Source organism: Herpailurus yagouaroundi, unplaced genomic scaffold (genome assembly GCF_014898765.1).
Source record: "Herpailurus yagouaroundi ecotype Mexico unplaced genomic scaffold, PumYag 165, whole genome shotgun sequence".
Taxonomy (NCBI): domain Eukaryota; kingdom Metazoa; phylum Chordata; class Mammalia; order Carnivora; family Felidae; genus Herpailurus; species Herpailurus yagouaroundi.
In genome coordinates this window covers 27,700,959-27,724,159 of record NW_024412406.1, presented here as the reverse complement: position 1 = coordinate 27,724,159, position 23,201 = coordinate 27,700,959, and the positions used below count along the sequence as shown (strand labels likewise).

Below are 23,201 nucleotides of genomic sequence, written 5' to 3'. Positions count from 1 at the left end.
AGGGTGGGACCCTCATAGGGATTAGTGCCCTTCTAAGAAAAGACACCGGAGAGCTCTCTCACTCAGGTAAGCATGAGCACTTGCACTCTCCCTGCCCTCTAGCTGTGTGAGGACACAGTAAGAAGCTGGCTGTCTGCAAACCAGGAAGAGGGCCTCGCCGGCAAGCAGACTGACTGGTACTTTGACCTTGGACTTCCCAGTTCCCAGAACAGTGAGAAATCAATGTCTGTTGTTCAAGCCACCCGGTTTGTAGTATCCTGTTACAGCAGCCTGAGAAGACAGGTTACCTAAGACAGATGCCACTGTCATAGTCCGGGAGACGTTTGATGTGAGGGATGGTTTCCAAGACAGAGACCTCTCAGGTTCGACATCCAGCAACGCAACTTCATCAGAATGGACCATACTCAGACTTCCATTTGGGTTGGATGGAAATGACAGAGGGTGTGTTCCATGCTAACTGTACAAAATGATGATGCATCCTGATTAAATCTGGTATCTGCCCTGGGTTTGTTGGGCCTGCCTGGAGAGGTAAATTCTAGCAGTTAAGATGAGGGAGGGTTCTTCAGGCATCGATCTCTCTATAACCTACTGTATTAAACACAAGCAGAGGAGCATTCCTTTAGTAGACATTTATCGATTGTCTACCGTGTACAAGGCACTGAGTTATTTCTGGAAATTCTGAGGCGATAGATAAGTTGCACTTCTGGTGCTTAATGAGCTTACTAAGAAATCACCAGTTGTGGGGCAGTATGAAATGTGCAAGAGTGTGTATTTTTACAAATAAGAGATTACAGTGGAGGGTATCTATTTCAGCAGGGAATGTTCACGTAGTGGGAAGGCAAGGGGTTCATGAGAGGTTTCTGAGGTGAACTGAGTATTGGACGAAGAGAGGCAAAGGTGGATGGTGATGGAGGGCAGGGAGTTTGGGCTACGAGAAGGCATTCCAAGTGAAAGAAACAGTAGGCCCAAAAGTTTGAGCCACATTTAAGAAGCATCAAATAATTCAATCCAGAGTCAGACTCGTGGGTTGAGATGAGACTGGAAACGTAAGCTGGTCAGATCATAAATGGCGTGGCGGGGCAGGGTGTGGGGTGTTTGAGCAAAGGCTGCAAGGACCGTGAGAGTGTTTAAAAAGATTAACTTGGAAAAAATAATTTCCATTAATTATTAGGACATTTAGGCACTCTCTGCCAAACACATGTATTATCCTAGTTAATCCTCACCATGAGCCTATAAGGGATTTCCTCACATTTCATGGCCAGGAAACAGGCGGAGGAGAAACTAAGTCAATGGCCTGAGACCACAAAGCTAGGGGGAAGGAGGAGACAGGAGGTGAACTGAAGTCTGACTAACTTCAAAGCACGTGTGCTCAACCACTGTGGACTGCAGTCCCTGGGATCTGGCTTCTCTGCCAGTGGTGACCACGCAGAATGGAATGGAGTCCACGTATGTCAGACAGGTCACCTCAGATATCATGGCCACTGAAGCCATTAGCAGGGAAGAACCTTAAAGTGAGCTGTGTCATAGAGGCTTCTGGCATTTCTTAGACTCCTTATAATCAAAGTGTGGCGGAATGCCAGCAGCCACTGGCATCAGCGGATCAGAAATGCAGACTCAAGGGTCCCACCCCAGACCTACTGAGTCAGACGCAACGGTTTAGCAACATCCCCGGGGGATTCATTTGCAACTTCAAGCTTGAGGAAGAATGATGTAGACTTTCCACACTGGCGTCTGCCAGAGACAAGTGCCATGGGAAAGAGCACAGTGGCACGATTGGGCAACAGGTGCACTTAGTCCCTCTTCCCAACTGGAGTCGTGGGAATGCGGCATGTGCCATGGGAGATGCTTAGAAAAGGAGGGTTCCTTTGTGCTGATGTATGAAGTTCTACTTTTCCTAAAAGTGCCCGGAAGAAGTTCTTTACTTGACATTTTTTTCATTGTTCATTAGAACTGATGGATGTGAATTGTTTATCAGATGTGGGTTGTAGGATTCAAAATAATGTCAACAGAAATGCCTCATTAGTCTTAACTATTTCAGGGCTGGTTATATCTAACTCTAAACTTTGTAAATGTGCACTTCAATTTGGAGCTAGTAATGATGCCATCCATGCCTATTTCTACCCTGTAAACATAAATTTCTTTATTGAGTCAATAGGCATGTCTTTGTGTGAATAGTGATGATTATAGATGGACGTTTGTATCAAAGTTAGACATTATCGTTTCTTGTATCTACCCCTCCCTCCCAACTTCTTTCCTTCCCTCCCTCCATCTTTCCTTCCTTCACTTGGTGACTCTTTCTCCTCCCTCCCTTACTCTTTTTTACTTTTTAATAGCTGACTTCTTACGAAGTCAGTGTTTACCAGGCAGAGCGTGCCATTTCATCATCTTTTTCCTTTTGTGATCTGTTTGGAGACAACATTCGAGAGCACATGTTTGAACCTGATCCTTTTTTCCTGGAGGACTGCTTACCTTGTTTTTGTGGTTCAGAGCAGAGGCAGGAAGCTTGGAAAGAAATCTGATTAGGTGAGGTATCTTCAAATCAGATTAGACTACAGGTAGCCATTAGAGGCAGCAGGTGCATCTGGGGACCTCGTGTGTGACAAAGTCTTGCAACTTGCTCAAATCCCATCATGATTAAGCAAAGCAGAAGAGTGCTGTGTATGTAGAAGCGTAAAATCACTTTGAGTGGTGCCTCTCTTATTTGTCTTGTGTTAGGCTGAGTAGCCAAATTGTTCACACAGCCATTTTCATTAGAACTACATTGATGCAGTGATAAACAGGAATGCTTAAATGACTACCATGAGCAAACACTGACTTGGAATACTTATCAAAGAATGATAACATGTCAAACGACTTCATTTTTAGCAGCATAACAGCCTTTTCTCTTTAACATAAATAAATGGGAACTTAAGGCTGTCTGAGACAGAAAAGCTTATGAATTGGTGATCTTCTCCTGAGAATGAGACTGGGTAAGCAAGACACTGCCAGGAAAACTCTTAATCAGGAAGGACTTCAGAGCTGTGCCGCACACTAGGAACTAGTTTGTTTCTGGCTGTGGTCCCCTTAAGGTAAATTCTGTCTGGTGATTAGCATCACCTTGGATTAAATTAATTGGCTGCACTCAATCCCTGAGTGGATACACTAAGAATAAATCCAAAGACATTAGTTTCCTTGCATGAAATGAGCAGGTTACCTATCCAGTAACCTTACATGAATGATACAAACAACTTAAGACATTTTTTTCTTTAAAAGGGAAGCTTCAAGTTCTGGTAAGTACAAAACTATTTGCATCTTTATTTTGAAAACAATCTGTGTTTAGCTAGTTGTGTTTTATTTTCCATCTTATATCTAGACTACATATGTGTTCCATCTTTAACCGTTAGGAATCAACCTTGCTAATAATCATTACTTTTTATCCAAACATGCCGGAAACCTTCACAATATGCCGATGTTGAAGTAGGAGGGAACTTCAGGATCAGGAAATCAAGAAAGTCTAGTATGTTCAAGCGGGGGTAGAGTTTCGTTCTTTGTTTTTTTCTGATTACAAAGGCACTGTTTACTCATTGGAGGAATCTGTGCAATCCATTAAAGAAGGAAGCTACTTTTAATTCACCAATGCTTATGATCACCATAGGGGATAATTGGTGTATTTCCTTTTTGAACTCCCACCCCCAACCCCACCTCCCAGAGTTATGATAATCTGTGTAATGAACTAATTTTTCATGTAGTGTCAAATCTCTGAATTGCCACAGAACTGGCCGTATGACTATACTAATATTCTTATTTTGTTGTCTACTTCATTCTTCTTTCTGAATTGCTTGAATTCCTAGCGTGTTGTACATTAAATTTAAGATATAATTAGTGAAATGACACACGCACAGCTTATAGGTCTCTGATTTGCTTTATCAAGTGAATGGTGGTGGGGGCAGGCACCGCCCTCTTGGTAGAGCAACTATTTAGCTCTGGGCAGTGCAGATATTGAGAGCAACGATGGCACAGGGAGGCCATCACCATGGGTGAGCCCAGTGAACCAAAAGGTGTTGAAGACGTCTGCTTGATCTTCAAAAGCAATACAAGTATTCACGATCATTCCACAGTCTGACTTTTGGCAACGAAGAGAACACAGAGCGGAGGGGAAGGTATTAGCAGCAGGCTGTCGAGCCACTGGAAGCCCACTGCACTATAACGTGGACTGCAGGGAGGAGATTTTGTTAGCCAGGTCCTCTAGGAAAGTAGGAATCTGCTTTCGTCTTGGTACATCTTTGCACCGGCCTAACCTGCTGGGAGAAGAATCAGACCGCTTCAGGCTACTTTGTTTCCAGATATCCCCTAAGTATATTACTGCCTTATCCCAACTTCAGTGGGTGTAGAATAAACCTTACCATTTAACAAGTATAGAAAGGAATATTTTAAAATTTTCATTCACATTCTGATTGGTTTTTAAGGCTGATTAAGAAAGGTGCACATTTGGGACACCTAGGTGGCTCAGTCAGTTGAGCATCCAACGCTGGCCCAGGGTTGTGATCTCCCGGTTCACGGGTTTGAGCCCCGCTCAAAGCCTGGAGCCTGCTTCGGGTTCTGTGTCACCCTCTCTCTCTGTCCTTCCACAACTTGTGCTCTCTCTCTCTCTCTCTCAAAAATAAATAAACATTAAAAAGTTTTTTTTTTTTTTTTTTTTTTTAAAAAAAGGTGCACCCGTGTCTTTGGCGGAAGCTGCACTGATCCCTGCCATCTTCCTGCAGGGCATCTCCACCACTCTGCCTCTGGCATCCCAGCTTCACACAGGCTCTCCTGTGGAAGCGGCCATTCCTTCCCACCCTCAGTGCCACTCCCACAGGCTGGGCTACCAATCCCTTCTTCATATTCTCATGACGCCCTGCTCCTCCTTTATTGGGCTAGTCATTTCCCTGCGAATTTCTCAGGGAAATTGTAGAAGATACATAGGATTATGTCAAGGCAGAGGCTGAGACATTTCCTCTGGAAGGAATCTGGCTTGTACTTTCTTCTCCAATAATGATAATGCTGTGCACTATATGCCCACAGATCCTTCAATTCAATAACACTGAATCTTTATCATGTTCTGTGTTACACACACAATGCCCACCTTACTGTAGACTCTTAAACCTCACCTGCATGTATACAAAATCTCACCTTACAAAACTTCCCTGCTGACTTCTACGCATCCCGAGAGATCCTTTTATGTGCAATAAGGACCATCTGGATTTATATTTTATTTGTTTTTCCTACAGTCTCCTCCTCAAGAAGCCTAGCAGCCATCCTGCTACAGGTTCTTTTTCTATAAGTGCTCATTCACTCCTGGGCATATGGCATTTTCACAGGACATGGTACCCTCAGCTTCTTCCCTTCATGCATCAGGTTTAAAACCAGTGCTCAGGGTTGGGCAGCAGTAGGGTAGCACAGTGGGGGCCACCTTTTCCCTCCAACTGTCCTCATGTTCTATGTTCTCCTTCCTGGTGCCAGCACAAAATCTCCGTTCTTTTATTTGAGCCACAAAACAAAACAAAACAGAAGGAAACAAAAACCAAAGCCACCCCCAAAACAACCCCCTTAGCCTATCAGCTTACATAACGGTGTTCTAACTTGATTATCAGGTCAACAGTTCTCCAAGTAGTGCAAACCAGGCAGAAGACTATTGCAATTAAAAGTCACACTATGGGGCGCCTGGGTGGCTCCATCGGTTAAGTGTCTGAGACTTCAGCTCAGGTCATGATCTCGAGGTTCTTGAGTTCGAGCCCTGCATCGGGCTCTGTGCTGACAGCTCAGAGCCTGGAGCCTGCTTCAGATTCTGTGTCTCCCTCTCTCTGTGCCCCTCCCTCACTCGCACTCTGTCTCTCTCAAAAATAAATAAACGTTAAAAAAATTTAAAAAAAAATCTCACTATACACTTATAGATAAATACAATTTTCCAAAATTAAGTGGAAATTGTGTTTCAAACACTATTAATGTAAACTATTTTAAAATGAGTATGTGGGGCGCCTGGGTGGTGCAGTCGGTTGAGCGTCTGACTTCAGCCAGGTCACGATCTCGCGGTCCGTGAGTTCGAGCCCTGCGTCAGGCTCTGGGCTGATGGCTCGGAGCCTGGAGCCTGTTTCCGATTCTGTGTCTCCCTCTCTCTCTGCCCCTCCCCCGTTCATGCTCTGTCTCTCTCTGTCCCAAAAATAAATAAACGAAAAAAAAAAAAATAAAATGAGTATGTAAGTACACCAACCTAAAAAGTTACTGGAGGCAGAATTCTGAAGTCTTTTATTTAAATACGGAAAGAATTTATCTCTGATAGTTAGTGAGGGCATGGAGATTAAGTAGCACCCCAAGGTCAGCGCACAGTTTATCAGCTGAGGATAAGAAGAGGTGCAGTTTTGCTGACTCCATCGCAAAGGTGGATTCTCCAGCTCTGGGAGCACATGCCTGCTACATCCTTCATTGTCTTAAGTACTTTAATTACTGTAAACTGCTTAGGGAGGGAGTAGGGGGCACATATGGAACTTCCAGGCTGATCTCGGAGTTTATTTTCCTAAATAACACATCAATAAAATTTGTAAGTCGTCCAGGGGATATGTGAAGAATCAGACAACAGTTTGCAAACATTTAAGTAGGTGATTTGGGTCAAATTTATAGCTGATTTATAATGACAAACATGCCTTTTTCATCTCTGTAATACTGACCACTTATATTTAGTTTGTTCAATTTGTCTTTACGGCTGCAGGCCTGTCAAAAGATACTAATAATTACATTGATTTAAAACAACAGAAAAGAGGGGCGCCTGGGTAGCTCAGTCAGTTAAGCGTCTGACTTCGGCGCAGGTCACGATCTCACAGTTCGTGAGTTCGAGCCCCGCGTCGGGCATCTGTGCTGACAGCTCAGAGCCTGGAGCCTGCCTCAGATTCTGTGTCTCCCCTTCTCCCTGCCCCTACCCCAACTCATGCTCTGTCTCTCTCTGTCTCAGAAATAAACACTAAAACAACAGAAAACAGTCACACAAACAGTGTGACAAATGAGAAATGAACTCAGAAACAGATACACCCTTCCCTGAGCTGCTCAACGGTCAGTCAGACTCTGGCTTCACTTGGAAAGTAGAGACAAAAACCTCAGTGACTGGCTGAAAAGGGCTTTTAAATTCCCTCCTAAAGTTTTAATTTTAGAACCACCGATGGGAGCAGTCCCTAGATCGCATCATTTTTAGCAACTCATAGCAAAGCTGCCCTGTAGTAAGAAATATTTGTTTAGTGCAGAGTTTCCAAAAATAGATTAATGGTATGTTAGATATTTTCCCTGCATTTTTTTATATCTGTAATGGAAACATTTACATTATCTTAAAATGGCCCCCATTTAAGGATTCACATGATTCATTTCTTCTAGAATTTAATGTCAAGAAACATTTTCCTCTGGTGAACTCATCTGGTTGTATGCAATAATTTGAGCTTGATAAACTTTTCCTGTCTCCCCATTTTTCCTGGCAGTCAAGGAAAAAAACCCCAAATACATCTATCTATCGTATAACAAATACATATGTGTGTGTGTGTATGTGTGTGTATATATACACACACATACACACACACACATACTGGAAATGGCATGGCACATATATTTTATAAACGGCTTTTTCACTTAGTAATAAATTATGATCATTTTTTATGCCAATAAACATAAAGTCATTTTTAATGGTTGTACAGCTGTCCATTGCGTGGCTGTATATATAATTTATTTAACGACACCCCTATTGGTGTCTTTAGATTGTTTTCATCTTTAAATTACACATATCCTTATTTAACTGTTTTACTTGTGTCTTTTTATTGTAAGCCCCTTATAAGTTATCATTCAAAATAGGCAAAATAATAATGAATAATGAATGAATACATGGATTCATGAAATCCTAGGAACAACCCAGATACCTACAACTATAATTAGATTACATTTGAATTATCATGTATTGTTTATGGTGTTGTCACTGTCGAGATGAATAATTTTTTCCCTTTCGAGGTCTCGGCCAAAATGAGCGAAACTTCTTCCACTAGTTTTTCCGTGATTCATCCAACCTCTTCTGAAGGTCAAGGTCCTTCTCCTCGCCATTTGAGCGTCATGCATCCTGTTGTGGCCAAAAAGATCAGCTTCTACAAAAGCGGAGACCCGCAATTCGGTGGGGTCAGGGTGGTGGTCAACCCTCGTTCCTTTAAGACATTTGATGCTTTGCTGGATAACCTGTCAAGGAAGGTGCCCTTACCTTTCGGGGTGAGGAACATCAGCACCCCTCGGGGAAGGCACAGCATCACACGCCTGGAGGAGCTGGAGGACGGCGAATCGTACCTGTGCTCCCACCGGAGGAAGGTGCAGCCGGTGGACCTCGACAAGGCCCGCCGGCGCCCGCGACCCTGGAACAGCAGCCGGGCCATCAGCACGCACGCGCACAGCTCCCCACCCACGGCGCCCGCCGCCGCCGCTCCCGGCGTGCTACGCGCGCCGCGGAGGCTCGTGGTCTTTAAAAATGGCGACCCGAAGACGAGGCGCACGGTCGTTCTGAACCGAAGGGTTACCCAGAGCTTCCAGGCCTTCCTGCAGCACTTGATGGAGGTCATGCGGTTCCCAGTGACCAAGCTGTACGCCACGGACGGAAGGAGGGTGAGTGTTCAGGTGCTTCTCACGTCTGAGCTCCCGCCGTGTGGGACGTGGAAGGAGGCCCTGGAGAAGGAAGGCTTCTTGTGCCTGTGTGTGTGTATTCCCATCCTCGTGGGGTGGCGGGGGCTCACCTGGGTGGGTGGCCCCGTCGTTCTCTGGTCGGAATCCGAATCACTGCATTTCAGATTGAAATCTGAAATCGCTGCATTTCACCTGCAGCTGACAGCATGTTCCCCAGGCCCTTTTCCAGCTGGCTCAAGGAAGACCTTTGGCTACAGCTGGGTATTTTGGTGGCGCATGCAGAGGCAGTACTGCATACCTTTGAAAGGTTTCTTTGGTGGGGCGCCTGGGTGGCTCAGTGGGTTAAGCTTCTGACTCTTGGTTTCAACTCAGGTCGCGATCTCACGGTTTTGTGAGTGAGCCCCACATCAGGCTCTGTACTGCAGGTTGGAGCCTGCTTGGGGTTCTCTTTCTCTCCTTACCTCTCTCAGCCCCTCCTCTGCTCTCTCTCTCAAGGTAAATAAATAAACTTAAAACATAAAAAAAAAATTAAAATAAATAAAAGTCTTTAGTTATAGCAGAAGACCAGAAGACCGATATCTTCAGCTAGTATGCTGGCTCAGTAGGATGTTGATTTAACCACCTTCACCTTGATACTTGGTAACTTTGTATACAGTATTGATGCCTAAGGAATGCTTGGTGATTATCTCTTTCAAGCCCTAAAGGCTGTTGAATTGATCCCTTCTGCTAGAAAATGACCATATGAAAAGAACAAAATTTCATGTTGCTCATGTATAAGGACCTTAACTCTTTGGTTTCTTCTAGGTTCCCAGTCTCCAGGCTGTGATCCTGAGCTCTGGAGCTGTGGTGGCAGCAGGAAGGGAGCCGTTTAAACCTGGAAATTATGACATCCAGAAGTATTTGCTTTCTTCAAGATTACCAGGGGCCTCTCATCATGTGTATACCAAGGGAACTGCTAGGTCAGAAAGAAGAAAGAGTAAGTCACTTAAATATGTAGCCCTTATTTTTAGCCCTGAAGTGTGTGTGTGTGTGTGTGTGTGTGTGTGTGTGTGTGTGTGTGTGTTTTAGCCACAATATTAAAAAAAAATCCATGCTTAAGTGGCCAATTTTCTTCATCACATGAGAGAAAATGAGGGGGTCAAAAACATTCTAAACTGGAATTGGTCATATGAATAGTTGGAAAGAGTCATAGAGATCGTATGATTCTTTTTTAGATTTTCCCAAATCGATCAATGATATATTTGTTTAAATTGATGAGGTATGCTTTATTTGGTGGGGGGGGGGGGGCCGGCCATTTGATACCTAGATAAAGAATAAAAATGGCAGCCTTTCTTGATTTGGAGAGGAATTCTATGGAATTTGTAGAAGTGACATCTCTGGTTGTTGTAGAGATTTTTGCAAATAATACTATGTGGCATCATAGCTGAGCTCAGCAGGTTAGTTGAGTGTATTTTCAAAAGTCTCTAACTACATATGAAGTCTACTTTCTGAAGTTATTACAGTAAAAATTACAGGCCTCGGATCCATTTTTTATTTATTAAAAAAATTTCACATAGTCAATTCACGCTGGTTAATAATAATCCAGGTTGACAATTCCTTAGGAAATGGTACACAATATCGCATTATCCTTTGGGTAGGGGAGAGGAGGGTTTATTGATACCCGAGTGTGGGATGGGCTATAAATTCTCATGAAGGTGTGGCTAATTGTATTATTCATTGTGCTCAATATTTTAATCTCATTATTCATTGTGCACAGTTTTTTTAGCTCTTTTGCTAAGGAACTGAATGCCATTTATACTTAAATTTTGGGTTTTATGTAGGCACTGAATAATACACTCTTTAAGTAGTATTAATCCCTCTACTTATTGCTAACATGGGTGAAACTCATTTATTAGGGATAAACTCAATAGATATCTATTAATGTTTCTATTTTGTAGGCATTAGCTGCCAGTTGTCTGTTAAGCATATGGTAGTACTATTTCACTGTGCTCATTTTACTAAAATGATTTTATTATTTTGTGTTTGATATGGGTTGCTGAATATGATTTTTGATGGTGTTAGGGAATCTAAGGGTTTTGTTGAATTTTATTTTAAAAAGTTGTAAGTGAAACATTTTGATTTGCAATTTTGGTAAATGTATACCAAAAATTGGAGAACATATTTTAGGTTTATACTCTGAAATGTTAAAGGTATTTAATTGATGCCAAGAATATGCAAATATATGCAACCTGCTTATAAGAATTTGATTGAGTTTAAGAAGCATGAGTACCAAAGTTGTCTTTAGGATGCGCATTAAAAATACAACCAGATAGGGGCACCTGGGTGGCGCAGTCGGTTAAGCGTCCGACTTCAGCCAGGTCACGATCTCACGGTCCGTGAGTTCGAGCCCTGCGTCAGGCTCTGGGCTGATGGCGCAGAGCCTGGAGCCTGTTTCCGATTCTCTGTCTCCCTCTCTCTCTGACTCTCCCCCGTTCATGCTCTGTCTCTCCCTGTCCCAAAAATAAATAAACGTTGAAAAAAAAAATTAAAAAAAAAAAATATATATATATATAACCAGATATCTGGATCTTTGTCTATCTCTATTCTCTTTTGTGCCCTATATCAAATCAATGCACTAGTTATACAAAGGGAATGCTAAATTAATAATTATTACTTGATTAGTCTTGACATTTATTTATTTGTTTATTTTTGAGAGACAGAGAGAGAGAGTCTGTATGTAAATGGGGAGGGGCAGAGAGAGAGGAGACAGAGAACTGTCAGCATAGAGCCCAAATGCAGCGCTCGAACTCATGAACTGTGAGAACCAAAAGTCAGGTGCCAAAGTCAGATGCTTGACTGACTGAACCACCTAGGTGCCCTGATTAATCCTGACTTTTAAATAAAGTCTAAAAATGTTTTAGCTTTCATAATGCTATAGTGCCTCTCTTGGAAATACAAAGACAGGAAAATAAATATTACTGTAACTTTTTACTTGCTTTGTTTGCATTGGTAAGCAGCACTTCGTTAGACTCCAATTTTAGTACTGGCAAACAAAACAACAAAACAGAATCCCATAAAAATCTTTTTTTTTGTTAGAATATTTAGCAATTTCTACTTTATACTTATTAAAATTGCCTAATTAAACTAATTAAAATTAAAATTCTGTGAATCTTGTTATTTTAGTAGGATTATAGATTTTCTTTTTAAAAATTTTTATTTAAAGTTTATTCATTTATTTTTGAGAGAGAGAAAAAGAGAGAGAGAGAGAGAGAAAGAAAGCATACAAGTGGAGGATGGGCAGAGAGAGAGGAGAGAGAGAATCCCAAAAAGTCTCCACACTGCCAGCATGGAGCCCGATATGGGGCTCGAACTCACAAACCATGAGACCATGACCTGAGCTGAACCAAGAGTTGGATGCTTAACTGACTGAGCCACCCAGACACCCCTAAAGTTTCTCGTTTTAAAAGTAGCTTGTAGAGGGGCCCCTGGGTGGCGCAGTCGGTTGAGCGTCCGACTTCAGCCAGGTCACGATCTCGTGGTCCGTGAGTTCGAGCCCCGCGTCAGGCTCTGGGCTGATGGCTCAGAGCCTGGAGCCTGTTTCCGATTCTGTGTCTCCCTCTTTCTCTGCCCCTCCCCCATTCATGCTCTGTCTCTCTCTGTCCCAAAAATAAATAAATGTTGAAAAAAAAAAAAAAAGTAGCTTGTAGAGATGCACCAGATATTACAGTGACTTCGAATTCAAATAACAAATGAATACATAGAAGTGAGAAACCTGCTAATAATATCTTACTATAAAATTTAGAAAATGTGGTATTTTTTTATACTAATTATTTTTTTCTTTTCTTTCTTTGCTGCCTCTTCTATTGGATATTTATAACTTCTCTATCTTCTACACTTTGATGTGGGGCATTTTTTACTCTTAAAGTCTTGAAAGTGAGCACACATGTGCCTTCAAGCCCAAAGTCCCAGATTTATTCTGTTTCTTCCAACAAAATGCATAATAGTGATTGCTACTCAGACCATTCTTTTGCTTCTGAAAATTACTTGGCCTTAGAAAAAAAAGATTCTCAGAATTTAATGATATATCCTTCTGATGATGATATTGAGAAATCAATTGTTTTTAATCAAGATGGCACCATGATAGTTGAGATGAAAGTTCGATTTAAGATAAAAGAGGAGGAAACCATAAAATGGACCACTGTCAGTAGAGCTGGTCTTTCTAATAATGATGAAAAGAGTGAAGTAGGCAGTTTTCCAGGAAGAACAGATGATTGTTCCTCTGGTTTAAAGATTGCAGCATGCTCATTGTCTGCAGATGTCTCATCTCTGAGGAAAGGCCATGATCAAGAGGGCAGTTTGGCTGAGGAGATAAACACTCAAATGACAGCTCTAGAGGCTGAAACTTGCACATCTGCTAGTTGGGAGAATGCTGCTATGGACACAAACACCATCCGGGAAACTCAGGATCAAGCGAAGCGTCATTTTTATCGGCCACCTACACCTGGGCCAAGGAGGGTGAGACAAAAGAAATCTGTGAAGGGGCATGTGACCTTGGTATCTGAAACTGAAGTTCAAGAGGAAATGATTGGACAGTTTTCCTATAGTGAAGAAAGGGAAGACGGGGAAAACAAATCTGAGTATCACATGTTTACACATTCCTGCAGTAAAATGTCATCAGTATCTAACAAACCAGTGGTTGTTCATATCGATAACAATGAGAAGATAGAGGCATCTTTAGAAAGGAAAAAGGAAAGCAGACTGCTCAAGTCAGGTGCAGTACATGCTGATGTTGTAGAAATTACAAGTGAAAAGGTGTTAGAGATGTCTCATAGTAATGGCTTGCCACAGGCTGCATCGGAACATTCAGTTGTGGAGGAAGGTATAGTTAATAGTGTAACGTCAGACACCAAAACTAGTATCAAAAACTTAAGACCTTATGGTAACACCAGTGATAGATTCGGTCCTGTTTTAGCAGATACAACTCATTCTTTAAGTAATGACTCTGGAACTGACATAACTATTTTTGAGACCCCAGCTTCAGTAGGGTCCTCCACTGTCACCACAAGAATTGACAGACTAATTAATGAATGTGCTCAGCGTGATTTAACAAAATTTCCAGCAAATGAAAAGCAGATTTCATCATCTGCTGCCAGCAAAAAGAAGATGAAATGTCAGCAACAAGTGATAAACTCCAGGCATCAGGATGGGAAGGTTGCAACCAAAGCAATTCTTAGTAAGAGTAAGAGAATAAACAAAGGAGGTAGAATTGCACAGGAAATCAGATTAAAGGATTCACACAGTTCCCTTAAAAGAGGAATACTTTGTGAGGAAGATCTCCATGCAAGTGATATGGTAATAGAATCAAATTATTCTTGTTCCAAAAGTGATCTCAGTCCTGTGAATCCCAAGAATATCCACGTACAGAATCCTATGAAAGTTCAAGGACTTTTAGCCAAAAGAAAATCCAGACCACTAAATAAAGTAAGTTTAGGAAGACCTGCAAAAAATGAAATTGGTCAAGGAGATAAAGTATTTCCCTATAATGACTTTAGGTGTTGCAAAAATAGTTTTGGAGATCAAAATTTATTTCATGTGTTTAACTTCCTTGAGCAAAACCCCAATGCTTTTTGTGGACCACAGGCTCAAGCAGAAGTAGCATCTTGGTATTTGAGAGGAATGACAAAGAGAAGTGTAGTTTCAAAAGTTAATAATTCACACACAACTTTGAAAACTCAGAAAAAACAAAAAGGAGATAAGTTGAAATTAAGTACTACTATAAGTAAACAACATGTTACAACCAGGGCAAATTCCTTAGCTTCTTTGAAAAAAGCTGTTTCTCCTGAGGATTTTAGCCATCATTCAGTTCAAAATTACATACAGAGATGGTTGCAGAACATAAATTCACATCCAACCTCGCAACCTAGAAAATTAGCTCCAGTATGCAAAAAGGAAAGGAGTGTGGTAAGTTGTAACGACGGTAGTTTTGCAGAAACGAATTCCCACTCAAGTTCTGGAAAAGGAAATAATTCTGTTAGGGAAAGTAATAAACACGTAAGTAAAAATGCTGGTTTGGCAGGAAATAATCTAGGTAAAAAAATAGGTAAATCTTTTGACAAAGATACCAGTGAAGAACTTACTGAAGATCTCTGTGACAGCCAGGTTGAATCTCTGAATGATGCTTGCTTACTTCCCTTGAATGAAAATTGTGCTGTGTCACAGTCAGCTATTGATGATCATAATACTAAAATCCAGGTATGTGCTAAAAACTTAGGACCAGAGGTAAGCCTTGTTTACCAAGAAATAAACCTAGCTACAAAAAGACACAGTGTGGAGGCTGCTATTCAAGTAGATCTTGTAGAAGACACTTCAAAAGACCTCTTACCAGTCCTGTTGCTTCGCCAACTGCAAGCTTTACTTCCTAGTATTCCTAAGACTCAGAATGGAGTTATTCAAATGCCAGGTTCACTTACAGATACTCCCTTTCCTTCCCCAATATCTAAGTCATATACCAATGTCCTTCTGGCTTGGCTTCTGGTGCTAACCTTAAAGGGAAGTATAAATAGCTTCTGCCAAAGTGATGCTCACAAGACTACCACCAGAACTTCAGAAATACTTGCATTATTAGAAGTCCTAAAGCATACTGCCATCACAGAGGAAGCTGATGACTTGGAGGCTGCTGTTGCCAGTTTAGTGGAGGCCACCACAAATCACCTTGGACTTGCTGAGAAAGAACAAGATACGGTTCCAATAGGACTTCCTGCAAATTGTTCCACACCCAACATTCAGAGAGTTCCTGAGTGCACTGAGAATGAAAAAACACAGAAACTCTCCTCTATAGATGGAGGCTACTCTGCCAGTGAGGACCATGCCTCTGAAGTCTGTGTTTCAGAGGTGACTTACTCTACATGTGAGATGTGCACTGGGAATAAGTCTTATCCTCCAAAAGAGTCTTGTAACCTCAGTGACGTTTTTTCACCTATTGATGGCCATACCATCAATCATACCGTAGATCAGACCTCCATGAATAAGGCTTGTCTCCTAGGAAAGGTCTGTTCACTTACTCATGCTCTGTCTTCTGATAAGGCTTGTGCTTATGAGGAAAACTGTGTTTATGAAACAGCTTGCCCAATTGATGAGGCCTACATTCCCCCAAAAGACAACAATACCAATGACTTTTTAAATTCCAAAGAAAACACATGTACTGATAATTTGGAATTGACTGAAGAATTAGAAAGAGTCGATGAAGTTCAGAAAGACCTAACTATTTTGGCAGACCCTGGGTGTAAACATGGCTTTAATACATTGGTGTCACACCAAAATATCAGCAATTTAAGCCACTGTGGCTTTCCCCTAAATGAAACCAAACCAGAATTTGATGAGGAACATAGCTCTCTGGCTGAATTTAAAAATTATTCATTGAAGAAATTTCAGGGTCGAAATGCATATGCATCCTCTGATAAGGAAGACTCAAAGACGTCTGAAGAACCAGGCTCAATAACCAATAGCTTGACATCCAGTGAAAGAAGCGTTTCAGAATTGGAATCTTTTGAAGAATTAGAAAACCAGGACACTGATATCTTTAACACAAAGATACATGCAGAAGAACAGGGCACTGAAGAGTTGATCCAAAAAGAATTCGAGGCTAGTAAAAATTTGGAATTGGTGGAAGTCTCTCGCAGGAGCATTACAGAAGAAGAAAAAAGAAGTGGTGTGATTGGTGAGACAGTCAGTAGGAGGCTGGAAACACCACCATCTTTAGTTTTTTGCTATGATTCTAAGCAAAATAGTGAAAAGGAACTCAATGAAGGAGAAACGAAAATGAGAGTAAAAATGATGGTGAGAAGCATGGAAATTGGAAGTTATTCAGAGTCCTCTCTTGATTTTAAAAATTGCTTCACAAGACCAGTGACTTCTGATTGGTCAGACTTTAGACAGGACAGTGAGAATGAACAGCCATCCAGTCGTGGCCCCAATGGCAGTTGTGAGGAGATTGCCCAAGAGAAAGAATACAATAAAGGGTTTGTTAAAAGAACAATTGAAAAACTTTATGCTAAAGGGGAGATTATTAAACCATCTTTTTTTCCTGGGTCTACACACAGATCTCAGGTTTGTCCTTATAATTCTATGGAATTTCAGTGTGCTAGGAGAGTAGGTCTTTATGATTCTGAAGGTCAGTCATTTGGCTCTTCTGAACAGGTATCTAGCATTTCATCTGTGTTGCAGAAATTTCCAGAAGAAGGCCAACATAAATGTGACTTTAATGGTGTGAGGGCCAATTATCATGGGGGAGACATTGTAGGACATGGTACAAAACAAAATGATCATCACAGACTTGTCAGAGATCTGGAGGAAGGAGTATTGATTGATAAAGGCAAGTGGCTTCTGAAAGAAAATCATTTGTTGAGAGTATCATCTCCTGAAAATTCTGGCTTATGTGGCAATGCAGACACCACATCAGTGGATACTCTACTTAATAACAGCACTGATGTACCATATTCACATTTTGGAAATTTGGCCCCAGGACCAAACATGGCTGAGCTATCCTCTTCAGAATTGGAGGAACTGACTCAGCCCCTTGAACTGAAATGCAGTTATTTCAACATGCCTCATTGTAGTGACTCTGAGCCTTTTTGTGAGGATTTGCTAGATGTTCAAAATAGAACTTGTGCCAAGGAGAGAATGCCCAATGATCATGCGGAGGAGAAAGCTAGTCATAAGTCAGAAAGAGTATGTACATCAGTCACTCAGGTCTTCACATCAGCTGGTAGCAAAGTCCATCCTGTCTCTGATGATACTATTAAAAACCAACCATTGCCTGGTAATAATGTAATTCATGGTGCACTTCAGGAAGGGGACTCTCTGGATAAACTCTATGCTCTTTGTGGTCAGCATTGCCCAATACTGACTGTTACCATACAACCTATAAATGAAGAAGACCGAGGATTTGCATATTGCAAAGATTCTGATATTGAAAATTTCCTGGGTCTCCATTTGTGGATGAAAATACACCCATATTTGCTACAGTCGAACAAAACCGTGTTTAGAGATAAGAACGGTAAAGCAAGTGGTAGAAAAGCATTTATTGATAATGCCATTGATGATACCTTTAATCGGTTTTATTTTAATAATACATTTGACTTGATGGATAAAAGGAAATTAAGAAAATTAAAAAGAAGTAGCTCCTTGGACTTAGAGGAAGAAAATAATTTAAAGAAATTTCAATTATATTTAAAGAAAACGTTTTGTGTGAACTTCTTGCACCCATCATTGTTGGTTATAGATATTGTGAATTCAAATACACAGGACCCCAGCAGTCAGACGAATGAAATCTTTCAAGTAGTGGATGAGAATAACAACTTATTAAATAACAGATTCCAGAACTCAAGAACAAATCTCAACCAAGTAGTAAGAGAAAATATCAACTATCATTTCTTTGAAATGCGTGGTCAAGCCTGCCTATTTTACAAAGTTGAGACACCTTTAAATATTAGCAACAGAAATGTATTAGAAATGTTTTGTGTATTTGAGGATGAAGATCTTTTCATTTGGGAAGAGGAAAACCAATTTGATTGGTCTTGAAAGCACTGATGAACAAGAAGATTTATAATTTTAATATCAGCGCCGCCTTTTCCCCCCTCATAATATGATGAAACACAAGGGATGGGTATAGACTAGATAACCTCTAAAAATTTCCTACTTCTTTAAAATGAGCTTACTCTAGAAAGCTTGCACTTGGATAATCTTGTTTGACTTGAAGTATTCCACTGTTCTTTATTTTTCCAAAAATAACAGACTCAGTTTTTATTGTTATTTTTGAATTTTCTGTCTGTGTTTTCCCTGAGTGTACATAATTTCCTGTAACTGTGGGTTTTCTTCTAGGACATCACAAATGTCCTAAGGACAGGAATTATATCTTTTTTCTCTGTTTATATTGTCTGTTTTTTTGTAAAATGTATATTGGTGAATAAAATATATTGGTGAATAAATGGAATAGACAGCCTCAAGTGTACTTCCTTTATTAATTTTAACTACTGATTTAATAAAGGTATGATTGTAAGGTTTATACAACATTCTTGTAAGTTTCTTGTGCCAATGTCTTGAATCTAATTTCCTGGGAACATCTACCTAATGAACTTGTGAGCATTTCACTGGGACAGAATTAATCGCTTGTTCTCATGATGAGAAAAAGATTCTTTACTACTATGCTTCTTCTCTATTACTTTGCCTAGAAATTATAATATATATATATTTTAATGTTTTTATTTATTTTTGAGACAGAGAGAGACAGAGCATGAGCAGGGGAGGGGCAGAGAGAGAGGGAGACACAGAATCGGAAGCAGGCTACAGGCTCTGAGCTGTCAGCACAGAGCCTGACATGGGGCTCGAACCCATGGACCGTGAGATCATGACCTGAGCCGAAGTCAGATGCTCAACCAACTGAGCCACCCAGGCGCCCTGAAATTATAATCTTTTATACATTAGTAAAATGTCAAGAAATCCAAGTAAATCAGAAAAAAAAAAAACAAGGAAAAACTTAAAGTATGCTCTGTGAAGAAAAATTAAAGGAGCTGGAATGATTTTAACTTGGAAAAGAAAAGAGAAAGGTGACTTTAAAATTCTCAGCATTGAAGAACTGCTGTGAAGAATTTGACATTTTTTTTATGTTGAGCTGCATAAATAAGAAATTTAATTAGATATGAATAAAAACATGTCTAGAAGGATAAATAAATTTGATTAGACTATAAATTGCTTGTTTTGAATACATGGGGTATTTTGCCTGGGATTTATCCAGGGAACCTTTTAAGTAAAATTCGTTACACCTAATGATTATATGATGGTATAGAAACAAGTCTTATAAATCATTGGATTCTATGTTTCTTGTCTGAAACTGACTCAGAGTAGAACAATTTATATTTTTTGGAGCCACATATGGAGGTGCTAAAATAAATTTGGCATTGAGTAATTAAAGGTAACTAATTACATAAAAAAATATCAGTTCAGCGTGAGTCATAAATCCATAAAAAATATGAGTTGCTATTTATTTCACCAGATAAAGACTGCCTCTACATAGAGTATGCTTTTTTTACATTAAGTGATAATGCTTTTCCCATTGAAAAGTGGAAGCTGTGGTGTTACGTTAGCTTCGGTAATGACCAGTGAGAATTTTGTTGACATAAAAGGGCTGAAATTGTGGAGAAATAATAGGGGGGAAGAATTCATTTTGTGCGTACTTTATAGTAGTGTCTGTGGTAGTCTTACAGATTTATTAAATGTAATCCTTCTGTGCTCATAAAGACTGTGAATTTGGCTTTGCTATTCCCTTTTTATAGGTGAGAGAATCTAGAGCAGGCAGGTAAAGTATTTTCATCAGTGGTGCACAGTATCATGCCAGAATTTGAACCCAGACCTTTGTGCTTGAAAATCTGCTACTTTTACTACACCTTTGTTCTTTTTATATGAGGAAAGAGTGGTAAAATGTTTAAAAAATTATTTAGTGCTCTCCCCAAAGAAGAGAGAGAAGGAAATTATTTTTCTTTTTAATTTGGAAAGAGAATGATATTTAGATGTATCAATTGGGGAAATTGGGGAAATCACAATAGCTGGGAACTTTTGGGAAAATGTGGCATGTAGCATATGATTTTTAGCGGTTTTACTACATACGTTACATTACTATAATAACACTACCGGCTGGGCCCAGATGATATTGGGAAAAAGTTGAGAGTGACATACGTGAATTGGTAATGCACGACTGGGTAATGTTCTTGTTTAAGATAAATGGGTTGATATGCATTGAATTCTGAGATTTGGAATCGCATCTTATATCATGTTTCTCTCCCAGTTCTAGCATGTGGCGTGGAACATGGTAAGCACCTAGTAAATGTGTGTTGGATGGTTACAAATGCTTTTTCTTTACCCCTTATCTTCAGATCCACACATGTAGGGAGATATGCAAAGAGGCTGAGGGATAGAACTGAGTTGTTTGTATTTTATGAAGCAATATTTAAATCATTAAAAAGGTCCGTGAAAGTGATTTTTTTCTTTTAACATTCAAATGATTAAAATTTTTTTTCACGAGACTTGCATTGAGAGGTAGAAGACTAAATGAAGCTTCAGAAGAAATTTAAGAATGTTACACCGACTTGGCTTTTGCTTTAAAAATGAAGTGCTAGCCTATTGTATTTTGGAGCATACAGCCAAGTTCAGAATCTTGGAATCCAGGTGGAACGGTGTAATTACTGTTTATGCCCACAAGATGTCAGCTGTGCTATGCTTTGCCAGTAGCTCTGTTGCAGCACTCAGAAGGAGGCTTGCAAGGCCAAAGGGAGTGTATCCAAGACTGGGACACTCTCTGGGCAGTTTGCTTCTGCTTCAAGGAAAACTGAGGATCCATTTGTACAACTCCCCTCCCCTACAAGTCTTAAACCAGAGGGCATATCAAGAATCAGAATTAGAGGAAATATTCTGTTAGTAGCAAGGAGCTGAAGTTCAAAAGTAGAGGCGATATTAAAAATGCAACCTGTCCAAGAATCCTCAGAGTTGATCCCAAGGAAAGGTGAATTTTGAGAGAGTGGGGACAGCCCCAAATCCGAACTCAAGTTGAAACTAAGTTAATGAGTCATTGGTTCAGTGATTTCTGCATGAAGTTTTCAGATCTCTTCATCTTTCAGTGACATAAAGCACATGTCCCGTTTTCAGGGTTTATATTGAGGTTTCAAAGCCATGTTTCATGTTTGTGACACTCATTTTGTTAGTTTTCTCATCTGTAAAATGGGACCACCACTTTAAAGGTTTTATGACGTAGCTACCTTACAAGATTGTTGTGAGAGGATCACTTCAGGGAATGATTGTAAAAACGTTACAATGTGCTTAATACATTTTAGCTGGTTTGTTTTTTATTTACAATTTAAATTTTGTTACCCTTTTAAAAAATTGAGGTATAGCTAACACACAATGTTATATTAGTTTCAGGCACACAACATAGTGACTTGACAACTCTATATGCTATGCTCTCTAGAAGTTGTAGCTACCATCTGTCACCATATAACACTATTACAATAGCACCAACTGTATTCCCTGTGCTGTACCTTTTATCCCTGTGACTTATTCATTCCATAACTGGAAGCCTGTACCTACCGCTCCCATCCCATTTTGCCCCTCCCCTCCCCCCGCCCTCTGGCAACCACCAGTTTTTTTGTGTGTTTATGGGTCCGTTTCTGCTGTTTTGGCTTGTTTTGTTTTTTAGATTCTACATATAAATGAAACCATACGGTATTTGTTTTTCCCTAACTAACTTATTTCACTTAGTGTAGTGCCTCCCAGGTGCATCCATGTTGTTGCACATGGCAAGGTCTCATTCTTTTTTATGGCTGAATAATATTCTGTGTATGTGTATACCACTCCTTTATCCATTCATCTGTTGTTGGACATTTGGATTATTTCCGTATCTTGACTATTGTAAATAATGCTGCAATAGACATAGGGGTGCATATATCTTTTTGAATTACTGTTTTTGTTTCCTTTGGTGGGATTACTGGGTCATATGGTATTTCTATTTTTAATGTTTTTTTTTTTTCAACGTTTTTTATTTATTTTTGGGACAGAGAGAGACAGAGCATGAACGGGGGAGGGGCAGAGAGAGAGGGAGACACAGAATCGGAAACAGGCTCCAGGCTCTGAGCCATCAGCCCAGAGCCCGACGTGGGGCTCGAACTCACGGACCGCGAGATCGTGACCTGAGCTGAAGTCGGACGCTTAACCGACTGCGCCACCCAGGCGCCCCACTATTTTTAATGTTTTTGAGAACCTCTGTAATGTTTTCCACAGCAGCTGCACCAATTGACATCTCCACCAGTAGATGGGAGTTCCCTTTTCGCCATGTTCCCTTGGCCACTCGAAGGTTCCCTTTTCGCCATGTCCTTGCTAAAACTTACTTCTTATTTTTTTAATACTAGCCATTCTGACAGGCACGAGGTGATGTTTCATTGTGGTTTTAATTTGCATTTCCGTGATGATTAGTGATGTTGAATATCTTTCAAGTATCTGTTGGTCATCTTTGGAAAAATAACTATTAAGGTTCTCTGCCCATTTTTAATCAGATTATTTATTTTTTTGGTGTTGAGTTGTAAGTTCTTTATATGTTTTGGATATTAACCCCTCATTAGATATATCATTTGCAAGTATCTCCTTCAATTCACTGCATTGCCTTTTTTTGTTGTGTTGATGGTTTCCTTTGCTGTGCAAAACCTTTTTATTTTGGTATGGTCCCAATAGTTTTTTGCTGCTGTTTCCTTTGCCTGAGAAGACATAGCTAGAAAAATGTTGGTAACAGCGATGTCCAAGAGATGAATGCCTTTTTTTGGTTGTTGTTTTGTTTTAAAGGAATTTTATGGTTGCAGGTCTCACGTTTAGGTCTTTAATACATTTTTAGTTTATTGCTGTGTATTGTGTCAGAAAGTGGTTTAGTTCCATTCCTTTGTATGTAGCTCTCCAATTTTCTAACACCATTTATTTAAGACTGTCTTTTCCCGATGGTATATTATTGCCTCCTTTGTTGTAGATTAATTGATCAT

General features: G+C 40.2%; 1 protein-coding gene and 1 non-coding gene across 3 annotated transcripts; one reads left to right on the top strand and one right to left on the bottom strand.

The window, feature by feature from the left end:
- Window positions 1–3,139: 3,139 nt before the first annotated feature.
- Window positions 3,140–18,699, top strand: RP1 (RP1 axonemal microtubule associated). 2 transcript variants are annotated; one of them, XM_040487784.1, is made up of 4 exons: window positions 3,140–3,269; window positions 7,999–8,634; window positions 9,457–9,628; window positions 12,566–18,699. In XM_040487784.1, the coding sequence occupies exons 2-4, from the start codon at window positions 8,011–8,013 to the stop codon at window positions 18,208–18,210; spliced, it is 6,441 nt and encodes a 2,146-aa protein (XP_040343718.1). In that variant the 5' UTR covers window positions 3,140–3,269; window positions 7,999–8,010; the 3' UTR covers window positions 18,211–18,699. The 2 variants fall into 2 exon arrangements, with proteins under 2 accessions (XP_040343718.1, XP_040343717.1); XM_040487783.1 differs by lacking the exon at window positions 3,140–3,269 and adding an exon at window positions 5,327–5,345.
- A 299-nt stretch (window positions 18,700–18,998) lies between these two features.
- Window positions 18,999–19,083, bottom strand: TRNAR-UCG (transfer RNA arginine (anticodon UCG)). The gene has a single exon. It is a non-coding gene; the product is annotated as a tRNA-Arg (tRNA).
- Window positions 19,084–23,201: the final 4,118 nt, after the last annotated feature.